Source organism: Oncorhynchus keta, chromosome 22 (assembly GCF_023373465.1).
Source record: "Oncorhynchus keta strain PuntledgeMale-10-30-2019 chromosome 22, Oket_V2, whole genome shotgun sequence".
Taxonomy (NCBI): Eukaryota; Metazoa; Chordata; class Actinopteri; order Salmoniformes; family Salmonidae; genus Oncorhynchus; species Oncorhynchus keta.
This window is the reverse complement of record NC_068442.1, coordinates 39,880,889-39,900,608: the sequence shown is the minus strand read 5'-3', so window position 1 is coordinate 39,900,608 and position 19,720 is coordinate 39,880,889. Positions and strand designations below refer to the sequence as shown.

General features: G+C 43.9%; 1 protein-coding gene across 1 annotated transcript in view; it reads right to left on the bottom strand.

Moving 5' to 3' along the window:
- LOC118381688 (glutamate receptor ionotropic, NMDA 3B-like) overlaps window positions 1-16,980 on the bottom strand; it is a 121,948-nt gene extending 104,968 nt beyond the window's left edge. The window contains exon 1 of the mRNA XM_052475803.1: window positions 16,335-16,980. Within this exon, the coding sequence (XP_052331763.1) occupies window positions 16,335-16,787 (453 nt within the window). The 5' untranslated portion in view covers window positions 16,788-16,980. The remainder of the gene's footprint in view (window positions 1-16,334) is intronic.
- Between the last annotated feature and the right edge of the window lie 2,740 nt (window positions 16,981-19,720).

Genomic DNA, 19,720 nt, shown 5'->3' with positions numbered 1-19,720 from the left:
TTTTGCAATGAATGTCTACAGTAGCCTTCTAGTAGCTAGATATATTGACTATGACGTGTTAGCGTGTGCAAGGCGGTAATGAATGTGTCACTGTCTGTCACCTTGATTACTCCATTATTTTCTCTTGACCTGTAAACTTTCATTCGTAGGCTAGGTTGACGCAACCTCCTGATGGTTATAGGGAACATTTGAGTATCAAGTAGTAGCCTAAACCTATCGATGTTACATTGAGCTGGTTTAATGGAATATGAATGACAGTCATAAAATATGCTGCTGTAATAGAAATAAGGCCATGCTCAAAATTGTCCTCCCTCATCGTAAATTACACTGGTGCTAAGTACTCTTGGCCATCAATGGCAATTGGTGTGTTTGAGCCCTAACAGACTGCCATTATGGTGAATCTGCATTTGCATAATGAAGAGACAGGAAAGAGACTTATAAGATTTCTATGGTGAACAGTACGTGTATGTATGTGCTTTCTCCTAGAGGCAGAGCATGTGAGCAGAGTTGAGCGGTTAGAGCTTGTGTATTGCTCTGGTGCTCCGTCCTTTCCAACCGCTCTGCTAAAAATCGCTCTGTGCTCACAGCTTGTGTGCATATCACAGAAAAATACAAAATCGCTCCATTCACTATAATCTCTAATTAACCAACACCCATCTATTTTTGTGATGACTTGGACCTGCCATTTGGTTTTGAAGTATTGAAACCAAACCATATGGATTTGAATGAAAACTATTTGCTTAAACATGAAAAGTGAATGTAAGAAGCGCACAATTTCAAATAGGCCACATGTCATATTAAACAGCATATAAACACTCTAAATAGGTTACATGTCATATTAAACAGCATATAAACATTAAATAGTCAGGAGCTAGACAGGGAGCCTAAAATTAATTATTTAGGCTATTTAATTTCAATTATTTCAAGGCTATGGCCTACAAAGAAAAACAAGCATTTGTGAGTGCGACACAATAGGCTGGTAGGGACATAAAGAGCTCAGCATTTAAACAACATTTCATCATATTAAATCAGCAGTCAATAAATTGAGCACATAGACTGTGACTAACTTAGAATGAAATTCAAATTAAACAAAAAATTACTTAATAGTGCCTTTGAATTCATTTTTAAAATTCATTTTTAGAAACATGAGTTTGGACAGTCTGTGGCTTCAGGCTTTATCTGGAAATGTGCATGTACACTCTGGCCCAGCTAATGTTGCTAGCTTCAATTCTGATTTGTGCTCTGTTATCTGTTTCACTGATTTCTGCTCTCGTAAAAGCCTGGGTTTTCTGCACGTTAACACTAGAAGCTTATTACCTAAATCGATCAATTGGAAGTGTGGGTTCACAGCTCCAATTCACCAAGTCTGTCCCCAAACAATTTGATTTGCTGGTTTTAAGCATTAAACTTTCAAATAGCTCTTTGTTGACTGTTGCTGGGCATTATCATCCTCCATCAGCACCGGCCTGTACCCTACCTGCCCTAAGCTTTTCCCTGGTCCCTTAAACTAAGTCTGAATTCGTCCTGCTAGGTGACCTAAACTGGGACATGCTTTATCCACCTGAAACAATGGGACTCCCTAAATCTTTCTCAGATTATTACCAATCCCACAAGGTATGACTCAAAACACCCAGAAAAGGCTACTCTCCTCGATGTTATCCTCAAAAATAATCCTGATAGGTATCAGTCTGGTGTTTTCTGTAATGACCTTAGTGATCACTGTTTTACAGTGTCCCTTAAAGTTGATGATGTGGCTATTACTGACAAGAAACACATGGCTGAGCTTTTTAAATCACCACTTCGTTAAGTCAGGATTCCTATTTGAGTAAGCCATGCCTCCTTGCATGTCCAACATTTCCTCATCTCCCACCCCTTCTAATGCGACTAGCCCCGATGATCCTCCTTCTTTTTCCCCTGCCCAGCTACAAAGTTTCTCCCTGCAGGTGGTCACTGAGTCCGAGGTGCTAAAGGCGCTCCTTAAACTTGACCCCAAAAAAACATCTGGGTCAGATGGTTTAGAACAATTTCTTCTTTAAGGTTGCTGCCCCTATAATCACCAAGCCTATCTCTGACCTTTTTAACCTGTCTCTTCTCTCTGGGTAGGTTCCCATTGTTTGGAAGGCAGCCACAGTTTGTCCTTTATTTAAAGGGGGAGCTCAAGCTGATCCTAAATGTTATAGGCATATTTCTATTTTGCCCTGTTTATCAAAAGTGTTGGAAAAACTTGTCAATAATCAACTGACTGGCTTTCTTGATGTCTATAGTATTCTCTCTGGTATGCAATCTGGTTTCCGTTCAGGTTATGGATGTGCCACTGCAACCTTAAAGATCCTCAATGATGTCAACATTGCCCTTAAATCTAAGCAATGTTGTGCTGCTATTTTTAATGACTTAGCCAAAGCTTTTGATACGGTAGACAATTCCATTCTTGTGGGCCAGCTAAGGGGTATTGGTGTCTCTGAGGGGTCTTTGGCCTGGTTTGCTAGCTACCTTTCTCAAAGAGTGCAGTGTATAAAGTCAGAAAATCTGCTGTCTCAGCTACTGCCTGTCACCAAGGGAGTACCCCAAGGCTCGATCCTAGGCCCCACGCTCTTCTCAATTTACATCAGCAACATAGCTCAGGCAGTAGGAAGCTCTCTCATCCATTTATATGCAGATGATACGGTCTTATACTCAGCTGGCCCCTCCCCTGTGTTAAACACTCTACAACAAAGCTTTCTTAGTGTCCAACAAGCTTTCTCTGCCCTTAACCTTGTTCTGAACACCTCCAAAACAAACATCATGTGGTTTGGTAAGAAGAATGCCCCTCTCTCCACAGGTGTGATTACTACCTCTGATGGTTTAGAGCTTGAGGTAGTCACCTCATACAAGTACTTGGGAGTATGGCTAGACTGAACACTGATTTTCTCTCAGCACATATCAAAGCTGCAGGCTAAGGTTAAATCTAGACTTGGTTTCCTCTGTCGTAATTGCTCCTCTTTCACCCCAGCTGCCAAACTAACGCTGATTCAGATGACCATCCTACCCATGCTAGATTACGGAGACCTAATTTATAGATAGGCAGGTAAGGGTGCTCTCGAGCGTCTAGATGTTATTTTCCATTAGGCCATCATATTTGCCACCAATGCTCCTTATAGGACACATCACATCACTTCTGTAAACTGGTCATCTCTGTATACCCGTCGCCAGACCCACTGGTTGATGCTTATTTATAAAACCCTCTTAGGCCTCACTCCTCCCTATTTGAGATACCTACTGCAGCCCTCATCCTCCACATACAACACCCGTTCTGCCAGTCACATTCTGTTAAAGGTCCCCAAAGCAGACATATACCTGGGTTGCTCGTCTTTTCAGTTCGCTGCAGCTAGCGACTGGAAACGAGCCGCAACAAACACTCAAACTGGACAGTTTTATCTCCATCTCTTCATTCAAAGACTTAATCATGGACACTCTTACTGACTGACAGTTGTGGCTGCTTTGAGTGATGTATTGTTGTCTCTACCTTCTTGCCCTTTGTGCTGTTGGCTGTGCCCAGTAATGTTTGTACCATGTTTTGCGCTGCTACCATGTTGTGCTGCTGCCATGTTGTGTTGCTACAGTACCATGTTGTTGTCATGTTGTGTTGCTACCATGCTGTGTTGTCATGTGTTGCTGCCATGCTATGTTGTTGTCTTTGGTCTCTCTTTATGTAGTGTTGTGGTGTCTCTCTTGTAGTAATGTGTTTTGTCCTATATTTTTTGTTTCATTTCTTTTTCTTTTTAATCACAGCCCCCGTCCCCGCAGGAGGCCTTTTTCTTTTTGATAGGCCGTCATTGTAAATAAGAATTTGTAATGTTTTTTTTTTAAGCTTGATGGTGCCTGGAGAGCGGGACAGCAGCGGAGAATACCCTCTACACACTTGCATAGCCACTGTGGATGCTAAACACCCTTTTGATCACTCTTGCAAGGCTGGGCAGAGATGCTGAGTTTTTATTTATTTTTCTATCGGTACAGTAGGCCTAAAGGCTTTTAGGCCAAAATTGGGCCAAAATCTATTAAGACCATATTGTATAGATAATAGAACAAAAATGAATGAAAGGTTAAAGAGATCGGAGTTTTAGTTCATCAATACTTTGCTACAATGACGCATTTAGTTATCTACCCACCTCGTTCCTTTCTTTTAACATGTGTACGTAGTAAGTACACCATCATGTTTTCAGGATATGTGTCTTTTCAGATTCAACAATGATTATTTAGTTGTGGACACTACATCACCACACTCCCTCTCTTGGTCCTCATCTTTGTAAGTCACCTTGATTTAGCACCTGTGTGTTTTATCAGTTTCTTTATGAAAATATTCAGCGAACTCCATGACAGTAGCTAAAGCAAGGGGCTAAAGCAGCACACAAGTAGGCTACAAATGCATGCTGGGCCGGGCATGTCCTGAGCTCGTGGAGTGAGTGCCACTGGAGCAAATTGGTACAGACGAGAAGGCCGACGCTCCAGCTTTTAGGAATCTTACTCCGCGCTCCAGTCAAATTGGGAACGCTCCGCTCCTCGCTCCAGCGCCGTTCCTCATGCCAGCTCCATTCCAGCTCCGCTCCTCGCTCCAGCGCCGTTCCTCATGCCAGCTCCATTCCAGCTCCGCTCCACTCACATACTCTCCCTGGAGGAAAGGGAAATGGAGCTACTGTATATGTCAGCATATTCTGAATCCCATTTCTCATGTTTTCTAACACCCATCCCTGAGGTCTGTTAAAGCCTCTTAGTGTGAACAGCAACGCCTCTTATTGGTGGGGGAAATAGCAAACAGAAATAGGTCAAAGTTCAGATGCTGCCCAAATAGGAATGCGCCTCTGAAACTAATAGAAGAATCAGGGGTGTCAAACCAGGTCCCTTCTCTTTACTCACCTTTGCTAGACATTTGTGAACCAAATCCCCTTTGATGACTCATCTCCTCTAGTTCTGCTGTGGCAAAGTCTTGGGGAAGGGGGAGTTTTAATCGTCTTGCTCCCTGCCCTTTGTCCCTTGAGCGGAAACTAGACCCGCGGTATGAAAGGAAGGCCTCTATCTGTGGTGCTCAGGAGTCTACTGACTCAGACCTTTTTCCTCTAATGCACTGGCCTGCCTTGACTTCCACCACTGCAAGCCCAACTTCTGCTGCTGACAGCAAAGCCCGGATTGGGCGGTAAAGAAACACATTGACACAAAAGAGCTTTCACACCAGAGCTTTACCCCTTATTTAACAAAGCAGTCAAGCATCTCACTAAAGATAATCCCAATTAAATGTTACACTCAAGTAAGTTGCATAAGGAGGAAAGTTAACCTCTCTGAAAGTTGTGCCTTTGCCCTCTATCATTGGGATGGAGCAAGATATTTATTTGAACCCTCAGGCAAAATCCATTTCTCTCCAATATGTGTTTCTCTGCAAACTCATCTGTAAACATTTCTCTGGGGCAGACGATTCATTAAGCGTAACGACCTACTGAGAAAATGCCTAGTGCTGAACCACTGAGAAATAAGATTAAATGAGATTCTAGAATTATGAAGCGAAGGGGGGCAAATTGCTGAATATTTCTGAGAATCAATCCACTTGGCCCAACCGCAGCAGAAAAAGGCACCATGACAGTTAATGTCTCAGGAGTTCTCAAATGAGAACATGGCATGATTACTGTTAATGCTGTTTGCATTAGAGGTACATCACAGCTTGGTATTTTAATCTTGAAAAAAGGGGCTCCCGAGTGGCTCAGCGGTCTAAGGTACTGCATCTCAGTGCTAGAGGCGTCTCTACAGACCCTGGTTCGATTCCAGGCTGTATCACAACCGGCTGTGATTGGGAGTCCCATAGGGCGGCGCACAATTGGCCCAGCGTTGTCCGGGTTTGGCTGGGGTAGGCGGTCATTGTAAATAAGAATTTGTTCTTAACTGACTTGCCTAGTTAAATAAAAGCTCAATTTAAAAAATAAAAGGACTTACCTACTGTGATATTAGCTTAATCATTGTGCAATATTAACAAACCATTTATAACCAACACATAAAACTGGCAAAGTTAATTGCCTGTCAAACTCACTATGACCATTTCCATTGAGCAAATAATTAGGGGTTTAGCTCTATAGTTAAGAGCAGCCACAATCATGTCTGCTTGCCACAAACAACAGCAAATCTTCAAACAGATTACAGGGTTTTGATAGCGATTCACTTTTAAAGCTTCGAAACAGGCTGCGCCTCACATCTCAAGTGATGATTGGTTCATTTATAAGCACGCTTGCATTACAAGTGCAGTCGGCAAACTCGCCCGGGAAAGCAAAGTATGACAATCTCAGTTTGCAAGACCTCACCATGCTTGTTAAAGCAAACATTTCACCAGAACAGCAGGGACCATCTTTCAGCTTAATCCACTCACAGAGCCCATAGTTCTATCTCAGTGTCTGATCTAAAGTAGACTCGGCTCTAGGCACTAATATGCATCTCAAAGGAGCTGGAAGCCAGCCAATCCCCCTTTCTAATAAGGCATTGTGTTCTACAAGCCCTCTATATTACTCACTGTCATCAATTTTTTGTTACACAACATGCGCCACAGTGCAGACCAATGAGAGCTTTTAGACTGATTGGCAGACTGAAGAAGGCAAGGGAGAGGAACTTTATTGTGTCTAAGATTCCCATCTCTGCTCTTCCCCATGCATGTAATGCCATTCCCATACCAGCATCACACTTTTTACAGGATTGAAAGGCTCTTTGTGTCGCCTTTATATTGTGTGAAACGCAATGTATACAATACTGAACATAGCATATGACCCACATAAAACTATGACATGTAGACATTGAATAAATGATATCCTGGCACAGGGATCATCCTATTTTTCAAAGTCATTTTAGATGCAGAGTAAGACATCAAAGGCCATGTCATTAACCTATCAGTGTTTCCCAACTCCTCCAGTACCCCCCAAAGCGCATTTTTGTTGTTGTAGCCCTGGACAAGCACATGTGATTCTATTTGTGTCTAAGTGTCTTTGTCCGTGGCGACAACACATTTAGTTTTATTGCACTTCCCACATGCATTACAACAAAATGTATGGGCAAAACAACCTGGCTAAACAACATTAGCTGACATGGGCTAGTTTATCTGTACATTTCTGAGAAGTTATAAATATCTCTCCTAGTGGAGCTAATGGACTCATCAGGGCCTTAGATAAACTCTACATATCGGTATCGAACGATAATTCCACCGGTAACCGATATTCAATAGAATGAAAAAAGAGAACCTCATGCTTATCTGTACACTTGCAGCCATTCTCATGATATGTCATTAATTTCACAATGTAAGAAATCAACACTTGAAGCATGCAGTATTTCTTTGACAATTGCTCTTTTGGATAGCAATGTACGAGAATTCAGAGTGGAAAAATGTAACGTATTCATTTCCCCTGCGAAAAACAGTACCGGTACATTAGCAGATATCGGTATTGGTAAGTTTTGTCCCCCCAAAAACATATTGGTCGGGCTCTAGACATGACTCCTGCAATACTACTCATGTAAGTTCATGGCACATTTCTGAACACTGTCATGACACAGAGGGATTTACTGGGCAGTTGACTTGTTGGCTAACCATGAAGGTGTGGCCATTAATGCCCACTGCTGTGTGTCATGACACAGAGGGATTTACTGGGCAGTTGACTTGTTGGCTAACCATGAAGGTGTGGCCATTAATGCCCACTGCTGTGTGTCATGACACAGAGGGATTTACTGGGCAGTTGACTTGTTGGCTAACCATGAAGGTGTGGCCATTAATGCCCACTGCTGTGTGTCATGACACAGAGGGATTTACTGGGCAGTTGACTTGTTGGCTAACCATGAAGGTGGGCCATTAATGCCCACTGCTGTGTGTCATGACACAGAGGGATTTACTGGGCAGTTGACTTGTTGGCTAACCATGAAGGTGGGCCATTAATGCCCACTGCTGTGTGTCATGACACAGAGGGATTTACTGGGCAGTTGACTTGTTGGCTAACCATGAAGGTGGGCCATTAATGCCCACTGCTGTGTGTCATGACACAGAGGGATTTACTGGGCAGTTGACTTGTTGGCTAACCATGAAGGTGGGCCATTAATGCCCACTGGCATGACACAGAGGGATTTACTGGGCAAACCATGAAGGTGGGCCATTAATGCCCACTGCTGTGTGTCATGACCATGAAGGTGGGCCATTAATGCCCACTGCTGTGTGTCATGACACAGAGGGATTTACTGGGCAGTTGACTTGTTGGCTAACCATGAAGGTGGGCCATTAATGCCCACTGCTGTGTGTCATGACACAGAGGGATTTACTGGGCAGTTGCCTTGTTGGCTAACCATGAAGGTGGGCCATTAATGCCCACTGCTGTGTGTCATGACATTGTAAAATTGTTGTCATGAATGATTCTGACAGTTGACTTGTTTCATGTGGGCCTGCCCACTGATCATAGCAGTTGACTTGTTGGCAGAAGGTGGGCTTAGTGAACACAGAGGATTGGGCAGTTAAACACTCCAGGTGGTGGACTGGGCAGTTGACTTGTTGATTTGGGCCATTAATGCCTCCATGACATCTCTTTTGTTGGCCCCATTCAGTCAAGTGATAATTTAAAAGTCAGTTAAAGAACCCTCCAAAGCGATTTTAATGGGCAGACATTAAACAAGACAAATGTGTGCTCTTTTCCCTCCCTACACTAAGATTTAGTGTGTGATTTTTTTCCTTTAAATATGTTAGAGTACCTTCCTTGTGATATAAGCCGTCTGAAACTGGTAAGGCCTGTACAGCACATGAAGACACACTGACGTAGCAACTACGCACATGTCAGGACAGGAGCATCAACAGCTGAAAGACAAGCACACACAATCCCGTGGCCTGCCACCACATCAACTGTAACGGCGTTCTTCGTTTGTCGAAAGAGAGTCGGACCGAAATGCAGCGTGGTTGTTACTCATGTTCTTTAATGAATGAAATGACGATACATGAAAATAACGTAATATACAAAACAACAAACGGTACGTGAAACCTATTACAGCCTATCTGGTGAACACTACACAGAGACAGGAACAACCACGAAATACAAAGCGAAACTCAGGCTACCTAAATACGGTTCCCAATCAGAGACAACGAGAATCACCTGACTCTGATTGAGAACCGCCTCAGGCAGCCAAGCCTATACAACACCCCTAATTAGCCGCGATCCCAAATACTACAAACCCCAATACGAACAATACAATAACCCCATGTCACACCCTGGCCTGAACAAATAATTAAAGAAAACACAAAATACTAAGACCGAGGCGTGACAGAACCCCCCCTAAGGTGCGGACTCCCGGACGCACCTCAAAACCATAGGGAGGGTCCGGGTGGGCGTCTGTCCATGGTGGCGGTTCCGGCTCGGGACGTGGACCCCACTCCATTAATGTCCTAGTTCCTCCCCTTCGCGTCCTGGGATAATCCACCCTCGCCACCGACCATGGCCTAATAGTCCTCACCCAGAACCCCACAGAACTGAGGAGCAGCTCGTGACTGAGGGGCATCTCGGGACTGAGGGACAGCTCGGGACTAAGGGGCAGCTCGGGACTGAGGGGCAGCTCGGGACTGAGGGGCAGCTCGGGACTGAGGGGCAGCTCGGGACTGAGGGGCAGCTCGGGACTGACGGGCAGCTCGGGACAGAGGGGCAGCTCGGGACTGAGGGGCAGCCCGGAACTGAGGGGAAGCCCAGTACTGAGAGGAAGCCCAGTACTGAGATGAAGCTCAGGCAGGTAGTAGGCTCCGGTAGATCCTGGCTGGCTGGCGGATCTGGAAGATTCTGGTTGACTAGCAGATCTGGAAGAGACTGGTTGACTGGCAGATCTGGAAGAGACTGGTTGACTGGCAGATCTGGAAGAGACTGGTTGACTGGCAGATCTGGAAGAGACTGGTTGACTGGCAGATCTGGAAGAGACTGGTTGACTGGCAGATCTAGAAGATCATGGCTGACTGGCGGATCTAGCTGCTCTATGCAGACTGACAGCTCCTTGCAGACTGACAGCTCTGGCAGCTCCATGCAGCCTGACAGCTCCTTGCAGACTGGCAGCTCTTTGCAGACTGACAGCTCTTTGCAGACTGACAGCTCTGGCTGCTCCATGCAGGCTGATAGCTCCTTGCAGACTTAGCAGCTCTTTGCAGACTGACAGCTCTTTGCAGACTGACAGCTCTGGCTGCTTCATGCAGACTGACAGCTCTGGCTGCTTCGAACAGACTGACAGCTTTGACTGCTCCATGCAGACTGACATCTCTGGCTGCGTCATGCAGACTGACAGCTCTGACTGCTCCATGCAGGCAGACAGCACCCTGCAGACTGGCAGCTCTTTGCAGACTGACAGCTCTGGCTGCTTCATGCAGACTGACAGCACCTTGCAGACTGACAGCTCCCTGCAGACTGGCAGCTCAGGCTGCTCCGAACAGGCAGGAGGCTCCGGCAGCGCTGTAGAGGAGGAAGGCTCTGATAGCGCTGAACAGGCGGGAGACTACAGTAGCGCAGGAGGGAAGGACGGCTCTGGCTGTGCTGAACAGGCGAGGCACACAGAAGGCCTGGTGCGTGGTGCTGGAACTGGTGCTACAGGATTGAGGACACGCACAGGAAGCCTGGTGCAGGGAGCTGCTACCGGAGGACCGGTGTGTGGAGGTGGCTCTGGATAGACCGGACCGTGCAGGCGCACTGGAGCTCTTGAGCACCGAGCCTGCCCAAGCTTACCTGGCTCGATGCCCACTCTAGCCCGGCCAATAGGAAGGGCTGGTATGAACCGCACCGGGCTATGCACCCGCACTGGAAACACTGTGCGCTCCATAGCATAACACGGTGTCTGCCCGGTCCCTCTAGCCCACCGGTGAGCACAGGGAGTTTGCGCAGGTCTCCTACCTGGCATAGCCATACTCCCATTAAGCCCCCCCCCCAATAATTTATAATTTTTTGGGCTGCTTTTCGGGCTTCCATCCGTGTCGCCGTGCTGCCTCCTCATACCAGCGCCTCTCCGCTTTAGCCGCCTCTAGTTCTTCCTTGGGACGGCGATATTCTCCCGTCTGCGCCCAGGGTCCTTTACCGTCCAGTTCTTCCTCCCATGTCCAATTCTCCAAGTAGTGCAGCCTCTCCCACTGCAACTGCTCTTCACTATTAACAGGGAGAGATGGCTCAGGTCTGAACCCTGACTCAGCCACTCTCTCTCTGAGCCCTCCCCCAATAAATATTTGGGGGTTACTTTCGGTTTTCGCTCTGCGCCGCCGTGTCTTTCTTTTCGACTCCATTCGCCTATAGCCCTCTTCGCACTGCTCTAGCGAATCCCAGGCGGGCTCCTGCACTCTCTCTGGGTCGGCCGCCCACCTGTCTTTCTTCCCATGTCGTATACTCCATGCCATTGCTGTCCATAACGTCCTCCTTTTTCTGCTCCTGCTGTCGCTGCCTGTAACCACGCCACTCGGTCCGTGTGTGGTGGGTGATTCTGTAACGTCGTTCTTCGTTTGTCGAAAGAGAGTCGGACCGAAATGCAGCGTGGTTGTTACTCATGTTCTTTAATGAATGAAATGACGATACATGAAAATAACGTAATATACAAAATACAAAACAACAAACGGAACGTGAAACCTATTACAGCCTATCTGGTGAACACTACACAGAGACAGGAACAATCACCCACGAAATACAAAGCGAAACTCAGGCTACCTAAATACGGTTCCCAATCAGAGACAACGAGAATCACCTGACTCTGATTGAGAACCGCCTCAGGCAGCCAAGCCTAATCAGCCGCGATCCCAAATACTACAAACCCCAATACAAACAATACAATAACCCCATGTCACACCCTGGCCTGAACAAATAATTAAAGAAAACACAAAATACTAAGACCAAGGCGTGACATCAACTGACAAACACCAACTGACAAATCAAATTGTATTTGTCTCATGCGCCGAATACAACAGGTTCACCTTACAGTGAAATTCTTACTTACAAGCCCTTAACCAACAATGCTTTAAGAAGATCATAAAAAAGTGTTAAGTAAAAAATAAATAAGTAAAACATTTTAAATAAAAGTAACAAATAATTAAACAACAGCAGTAAAATAACAATAGCGAGGCTATATACAGGGGGTACCGGTACAGAGTCAGTGTGTAACGGCATTCCTCTTCCTCGTCTGAGGAGGAGTAGCGAGAAGGATCGGAGGACCAATGCGAGGCGTGGTAAGTGTCCATAATGTTTATTTAAAGACATAAACTGAACACTACAAAACAATAAACGTGAAACGAACGAAACAGTACCGTGTGGCAACAAACACTCACACAGAAACAAACACCCACAACTCAAAAGTGAAACCCAGGCTACCTAAGTATGATTCTCAATCAGAGACAACTAACAACACCTGCCTTTGATTGAGAACCATACTAGGCTGAACTCAAAACCACAACATAGATAAACACACATAGATTGCCCACCCCAACTCACGCCCTGACTGTACTATTATTATTATTATTATTATTATATTATTATTACTAAATAAAGACAAAACAAAGGAAATAAAGGTCAGAACGTGACACAGTGTGCGGGGGTACCGATTAGTCGAGGTAATTGAGGTAATATGTACACTAACGTTCAAAAGTTTGGGGTCACTTAGAAATGTCCTTGTTTTTGAAAGAAAAGCTATTTTATTTGTCCAATAAAATAGCATCAAATTGATCAGAAATACAGTGTAGACATTGTTAATGTTTTAAATGACCTCTGTCCAGTGTCTGTGTTCTTTTGCCCATCTCAATATTTGTTTAAATTATTGGCCAGTCTGAAATATGGCTTTTTCTTTGCAACTCTGCCTAGAAGGCCAGCATCCCGGAGTCGCCTCTTCACTGTTGACGTTGAGACTGGTGTTTTGCGGGTACTATTTAATGAAGCTGCCAGTTGAGGACTTGTGAGCCGTCTGTTTCTCAAACTAGACACTCTAATGTACTTGTCCTCTTGCTCAATTGTGCACCGGGACCTCCCACTCTTTCTATTCTGGTTAGAGACGGTTTGTGCTGTTCTGTGGAGGGAGTAGTACACAGCGTTGTACGAGATGTTCAGTTTCTTGGCAATTTCTCGCAAGCCTTCATTTCTCAGAACAACTATAGACTGACGAGCTTCAGAAGAAAGGTCTTTGTTTCTGGCCATTTTGAGCCTGCAATCGAACCCACAAATGCTGATGCCCCAGATACTCAACTAGTCTAAAGTAGGCCAGTTTTGTTGCTTCTTTAATCAGAACAACAGTTTTTTTTACCTTTATTTTACTAGGCAAGTCAGTTAAGAACAAATTCTTATTTTCAATGATGGCCTAGGAACAGTGGGTTAACTGCCTGTTCAGGGGCAGAACGACAGATTTTGTACCTTGTGGCTTCAGGGATTTGAACTTGCAACCTTTAGGTTACTAGTCCAATGCTCTAACCACTAGGCTAACCTGCCGCCCCAGTTGTCAGCTGTGCTAACATAATTGCAAAAGGGTTTCTAATGATCAATTATCCTTTTAAAATGATAAACATGGATTAGCTAACACAACGTGCCATTGGATCACAGGAGTGATGGTTGCTGATAATGGGCCTCTGTACGCTTATGTAGATATTCCATTTGAAAAAATCAGCCGTTTCCAGCTACAGTAGTCATTTACAACATTAAGAATGTCTACACTGTATTTCTGATCAATTTGATGCTATTTTAACAGACAAAAAAAAATATTTTCCTTAAAAAACAAGGACATTTCTAAGTGACCCCACACTTTTGAACGGTAGTGTACATGTCGGTAGAGTTAAAGTGACTATCCATAGATAATAAACAGCGAGTAGCAGCAGGGTAAAAGAGTGGTCTGTGTAGCCCTTTAATTAGCTGTTCAGGAGTCTTATGGCTTGGAGGTAGAAGCAGTTAAGAAGCATTTTGGACCTAGACTTGGCTCTTCAGTACAGCTTGCCATGCGATAGCAGAGAGAACAGTCTATGACTAGTGGAGGGTGGAGGCACAGACATACAGCTAAAGGTGAGCTTTTATCTAGAATCCTTATTTGCTACATCCACTTTGGGACTTAAAATTAAGCAAATACCCATTGAATCTTGAAGAATATAACTTAATATAAATGCGTCATGAGCTTAGTTCAACTGTCGTACCCCATCAGAACCCAAAATAAAAGCTTGTTTTACTCCAATGTTTGCAAATAATATAAATGTAAACAAATACTATCTAGCCTCAAAACAGGGTTAAAACTATCATTTTGATCTCAATGATGGTCAGTCCTTGCATCCATAGCTGTCTATGAATTTGAGAGTGGTTACAGGCCCATCCCTCAGCTTTTTACCTAAACAGAGGCAGGTTAAACAGAGGCGGGTTTCATAAAGTTGCTTTCCCTCCTCTCCTTTATCTGCACTGATATGAAAAAGCAGGATAGGTGGAAGCAACATGGAGGACACTTACTGCCCATTTGCATAGACAGCTGTTCAGTTCTTTCATGTTAGTGCCGATAAGGAAAAAAGGGTAGCATCCATTGACGAGAGAGAAACCGAGAGACAGAGAGAGACAATGAGAGGGTGACAGACCGACAGACAGAAAGAGACAGAGAACAACCATAAGAGAGCCACAGCTAGAGACTCCTGCTGGAACTGCCAGAGTGAGCTCTCTGAGAAATCATGCTATGGCAGGCTGCCTGACTGACTGACTGGCTGACTGACTGGGGTGGCTCAGCTGGTGGTGTGGAACTGTCACCATTATTCAGGAGTATCTTAAACCTGGGACAGGTGCATTAGATACAGCATGACAGGCCTGCAGGGTCAGACAGAGACTGCCAGAGCCCAGCCAAACCCCCTGTCATCTCATGTGGTGCTGATCAAACTCTCTGAAAGACAGGGCAGGATGCAACATTAGCCATTGTTGTGGTGTGATCTTGATTTTGATGGCAAAATGAATACAAAATGAGACAAGAGTGCAAGCTTTCAATCAGTATAGGCATACTGTAACTGCACTTCTCAGTTTTGTGTCTCAAACTCTAACCCCTGCCGCGCTTTCTCTCTCAGATTTGAGGGAAAGCTCTCCCCAAGAATTGCCCCGAGCTTGCAGTGATCAAAAGGAATCTTATCATTTGCAAGATTTATGTGCGAATCGTCTCCCTTGCATGCCAAGGGAAATAGCAATACCAACTCCACTTACACTGTGAAATCATACATATTTTCAGAGACATTTTGAATGAAAGATGGTGAAATTCTCTCAAGTACACGGCCTTGTCCCTTATCAACAAGGCGAATGAACAATGTCATGGTCTCTCTAGAAGTTACCGATATGCAACATTTTGAGGGAAATCATTGCGGAGCCTTTTTACCATGACAGTCACGTTGCTTCACATTGCTCCGAAGTCACTGACGTTCTATAATATGCAGATGGAAGTGTGTGTAGGTAGGTAAAAAAAAGTCATTGTCAAGTCATTGTGAAAATAAGAATTTGTTCTTAACTGACTTGCCTAGTTAAATAAAGCTAAAATAAAAAAATGTATTGTCATATGTAAAAATGTAGAAGGCTAATCTAGGTTTTACAAGAAAACAAAAACAAATACTCTGCCTTCGGATGACGCCTCTTGTGTTGCAATAATATGCTGATTAGCTGTAGCTCATTCCATGTGACCAAGAAGATTCATATAGGGCGAATCAATAACCATTACGAGTGAGTCTGCGGTGGACAACAGCATTTCACACAGCACAATGAGCACATAATCACATTATGGCCCAAATGCAAACATATACATTGGCAATGTATTCTGCTCACTTATAAATGAGAAACGAATGGCTTCAGGACGGAATGGAAAGTATAGCCTATGATGGAAATCGTTTTTGGATTACAACCAGTGCCCTCTCGCACAGTGCTCTACCGCGACAGACCTTGTATGTGATCAGTTCAATAATTGCACCTACTTTTGAATAAAATCTCCCTTGATAACAAAATGTCAGATTCAGAGGGAGAATGTCATATTATAAGGACCAAAACCCTGACACTGGGGGTAGAAATCGAAAAAGGCACGTTGGAGAGACAAAATAGTGGCTACTCGGCATAAGACTACTGCAACTGTATTCACGTGCTCTTTTCATAATATATATATATATCCACACATGTATTATATAAAGCTAGATCTCCAGAAAACCCTGTTAACTGCACATACTACCCTAGTTTTCGATTGGGGGGGTGAATGCTGCGCGACACTTTTTGCGCACACTGGCACAACATAACGCACAGATAGACATATGAATTGCCAAAGTTACCTGACAACAAACACTGTATAGACAACTTCATCTGTGACAAAACTGCATGTAAATGCGTTACCTGTGTTTTCAGAGGCTCTCCGTATTCAATGATGCTTATAAAAGGTATTTCCAAAAATGAAGCCATAAATTCCACTTGTACGATCTCTTCCTGGGTCTGGGGGAAGGCGAGCACAGCGGAGACCCCTTGAACAACGATAGCCTGACAAACACACCTGAAAAGGGACTCGGGGTCTCCTTTTGCTGGCTCTTGGGGAACCACTTCCAGGCTCAGGTTGAAAGGTAGAAAGTTGTCCCCAGTTTGAGCGAGACCGGCGAGGGCGCGGTTCAGGGCAGCCTGCACCCTGGCCGTCTGGCGGGTGGGCAGAAGGGCACCAAGGCGCACGGTGTTTCCTATCTGCGCCAGAATGTGACACGGCTGGGGATGGAGGTGACAAGGGTCGATGTAGAACTGTAGAATGACTTGGAATCCGAAGTAAAAGTATGCCAATAATCTTGAGAAGATTAAATTCATCCTGCTGCGCTCTCAAACAGAATGAGGTATTGTCAGAAGATAGCATCGCTTGCCTTTATTTCCTTCTTCCTTTTTCTTTGCTGTATGGTCCTTTATTCCTTTTGTTGACGATTATATGACCAGTGATCTACAGATGGAGTTACATTGAGAATGTGTGACTAGGAGAAGGGGGGAGGGAGTGCACGATGGAAAGGCGGAGATACCACTGGACTGTCATCCTCGGAGAACACTAGCGGAACAGCAGTTGCGAGGCGGGAGTATTGGAAGGGTTATTGGCAAATGAAGACACCTACGTGTTGCCAACATGAAAACAATGCTAACATTTGTTTATTTCGAACTTGTACTTTTTTACTTACTAGCTTTAGTAAAAAGTGAAACCACCTCATTAAATAACTCTCATTAACCAGATGTATAATAAACAGCCTTTGTGAAAAAGATTTGGGGTGGCATTAATTGAATACATCAACCTGAAACTGTTTCTCTCAATTCCAAATGTATTTACACAAATGGCTCCGGGCATCAAAGCTCGTGCTCAGGATCTATTTTTTTAATGAATGTCCAAAAAGAGGTGTGACACTCCTGAGAGTGAGCAAGTGATTGGACCAAAAAGCGGAATTGCGCAGGCGTCGGATGACTTGGCACGCGCAGAGGACATGGGTAAATAAATCTCCATGGTAAATCGGCTTTTAAACCCAGGATAAAATACAGTCTCAGCTGGAGAGAGGCCAAACTAACTTTGGGAAACTGCACTGAATCAACCTGAACAGTTCCTTTGAGTTGTTTTTATTTGTTACCGCCAAGTCACGAATTGGAGTCCATGGGCTATGAGTGTTTTGAAATAAAAGCACAATCTAAACGCATCCTATGGAACTGATTTTGATATAGCTATACATGCGTGTCAATGTGTGTATAATTACATATAACACACCAGGTAGGCTATAACAGGTGCACTTACAATGTAATTTCAATTACGATTTGAAGTTTGACCTTTATAGTCAAAGTTTATGTTGAAATACATTATGAAATAGACATAGTCATTGTATATCAGCAATAGACTTGATGCACATAATCTAAAAGTCCTCCATTTTATGGAAATGGCGAAAAATATCTAGCAGCACTATTGGACTATCATCTATGTGACTGTAATTTGGTTATGAGAAGCAACACATATTTATGTGGATTGCTTTGTGAGGAGTTCTTGAACTGTTAATATCATGGTGCTCAAAACAACGATTTATGGTACTGAATGAATGCAAAGACAAGGCGCTGTAAACAAACATTCCAGAAAATCAAATATTCAGACCATGTTAATTACTACCAGTCAATACCAGCACCAATTAAAAACCTTGTGTAGATAAAACAGATAGGTCTACTGAATGAACTCTTTTTGACATTTCACTAGAAGAATATTGGCCCACCAATTGGCATGATAATTTTTTTTTAAAACCAATGTCATTAACCAGAATAGCTTACTGATACTACCGTAACATTGTCAGAGGCTAAAAAAAGAGGGTTGTTTGGTTTATATAGGCCTCCTGTGGGATTACTGGGAATAAAATACATTTAAAAAAAACCTTCAAACACTTATTTTTACAAGTGTTTATTTTTCAGCTTTATAATTTCCAAACACAATCAACCAAGACGTGTTAAAAAGTTCTGTCACTAACCACGTTTCCATCCAGTCATTTCATGCAGATGAATTATTTTCCTGGCTGATGGAAACATTAAATCCCGGTAGAATTGTATAAATGCTGACAGACAATTTGCTTGTTTGACATAGTGAGATCTTTTTATGGAAGTTAAATTAATTATGCGAGAAATTACGGTGGAAACGCCTTTATGTGCAAATATTGATCTAGCCCAGTGGTTCTTAACCTGGGTTCGATCGAACCCCAGGGGTTCGGTGAGTCAGTCTCAGGGGTTCGGCGGAGGTCAAGACAAACATCCGATTCATATGATTCGTGATGACACGCTCTGCTTGGCCATCATTGGCTGCAGGTGATCACGCTACATCGCTTGGCCTATCTGTGCTGCAGGGAATTTGGTGCGCTCAGTTTGTGACTGTGGTGATGGTACTTCTTGTGATTTCTTTCTTAATATTTTAATCCCTTCATACTTAATATGTCGAGCAAAAAAAGAAAGTGGTCGGACGAATATGTACAATATGGATTTACATGTATAACCGAACGTGATGGGAGTCAGTGTCCTAACTGCATGATTTGCAATGCCAAGTTGAGCAATTCTAGTCTAGCACCGGCAAAACTAAGAGAACACTTCCTTAAGCTGCATGGAGATGGAAAATACAAGAACACAACGCTCGCTGAATTCAAGGTGAAGAGAGCCAGATTCGATGAAGATGAAAAGGCTACTCTGCCTGTTCTCGGCTTTGTACCCATCAACAAACCGATCCTCACAGCATCGTACGAAGTTACTTACCTGATCGCAAAGCAGGGCAAACCACACACCATTGGTGAAACACTCATAAAACCAGCTGTGTTGAAGATGGCGAATATCATGCTGGGAAAAGAGGCCGAAGTTAAGTTATCCCAAATTCCTCTTTCAAATGACACCATCAGCGACAGAATAGAGGACATGAGCAAAGACATCTTGGCTCAAGTAGTTGCAGATCTGATTTCAAGCCCGGCAAAATTCAGCCTTCAACTCGACGAGACCACAGACGTTTCCAATCTAAGCCAGCTTGCTGTATTCGTGCGCTATGTGAAAGACGACGTGATAAAGAAAGAATTTTTATTTTGTAAGCCTCTTACAACAACAACTAAGGCAGCCGATGTGAAGAAACTTGTGGATGACTTCTTCAAAGACAACAATCTTTCGTGGGATATGGTTTCTGCAGTTTGTTCGGACGGAGCTCCAGTCATGCTGGGAAGAAAGTCTGGTTTTGGTGCGCTAGTGAAAGCCAATGCACCACACAT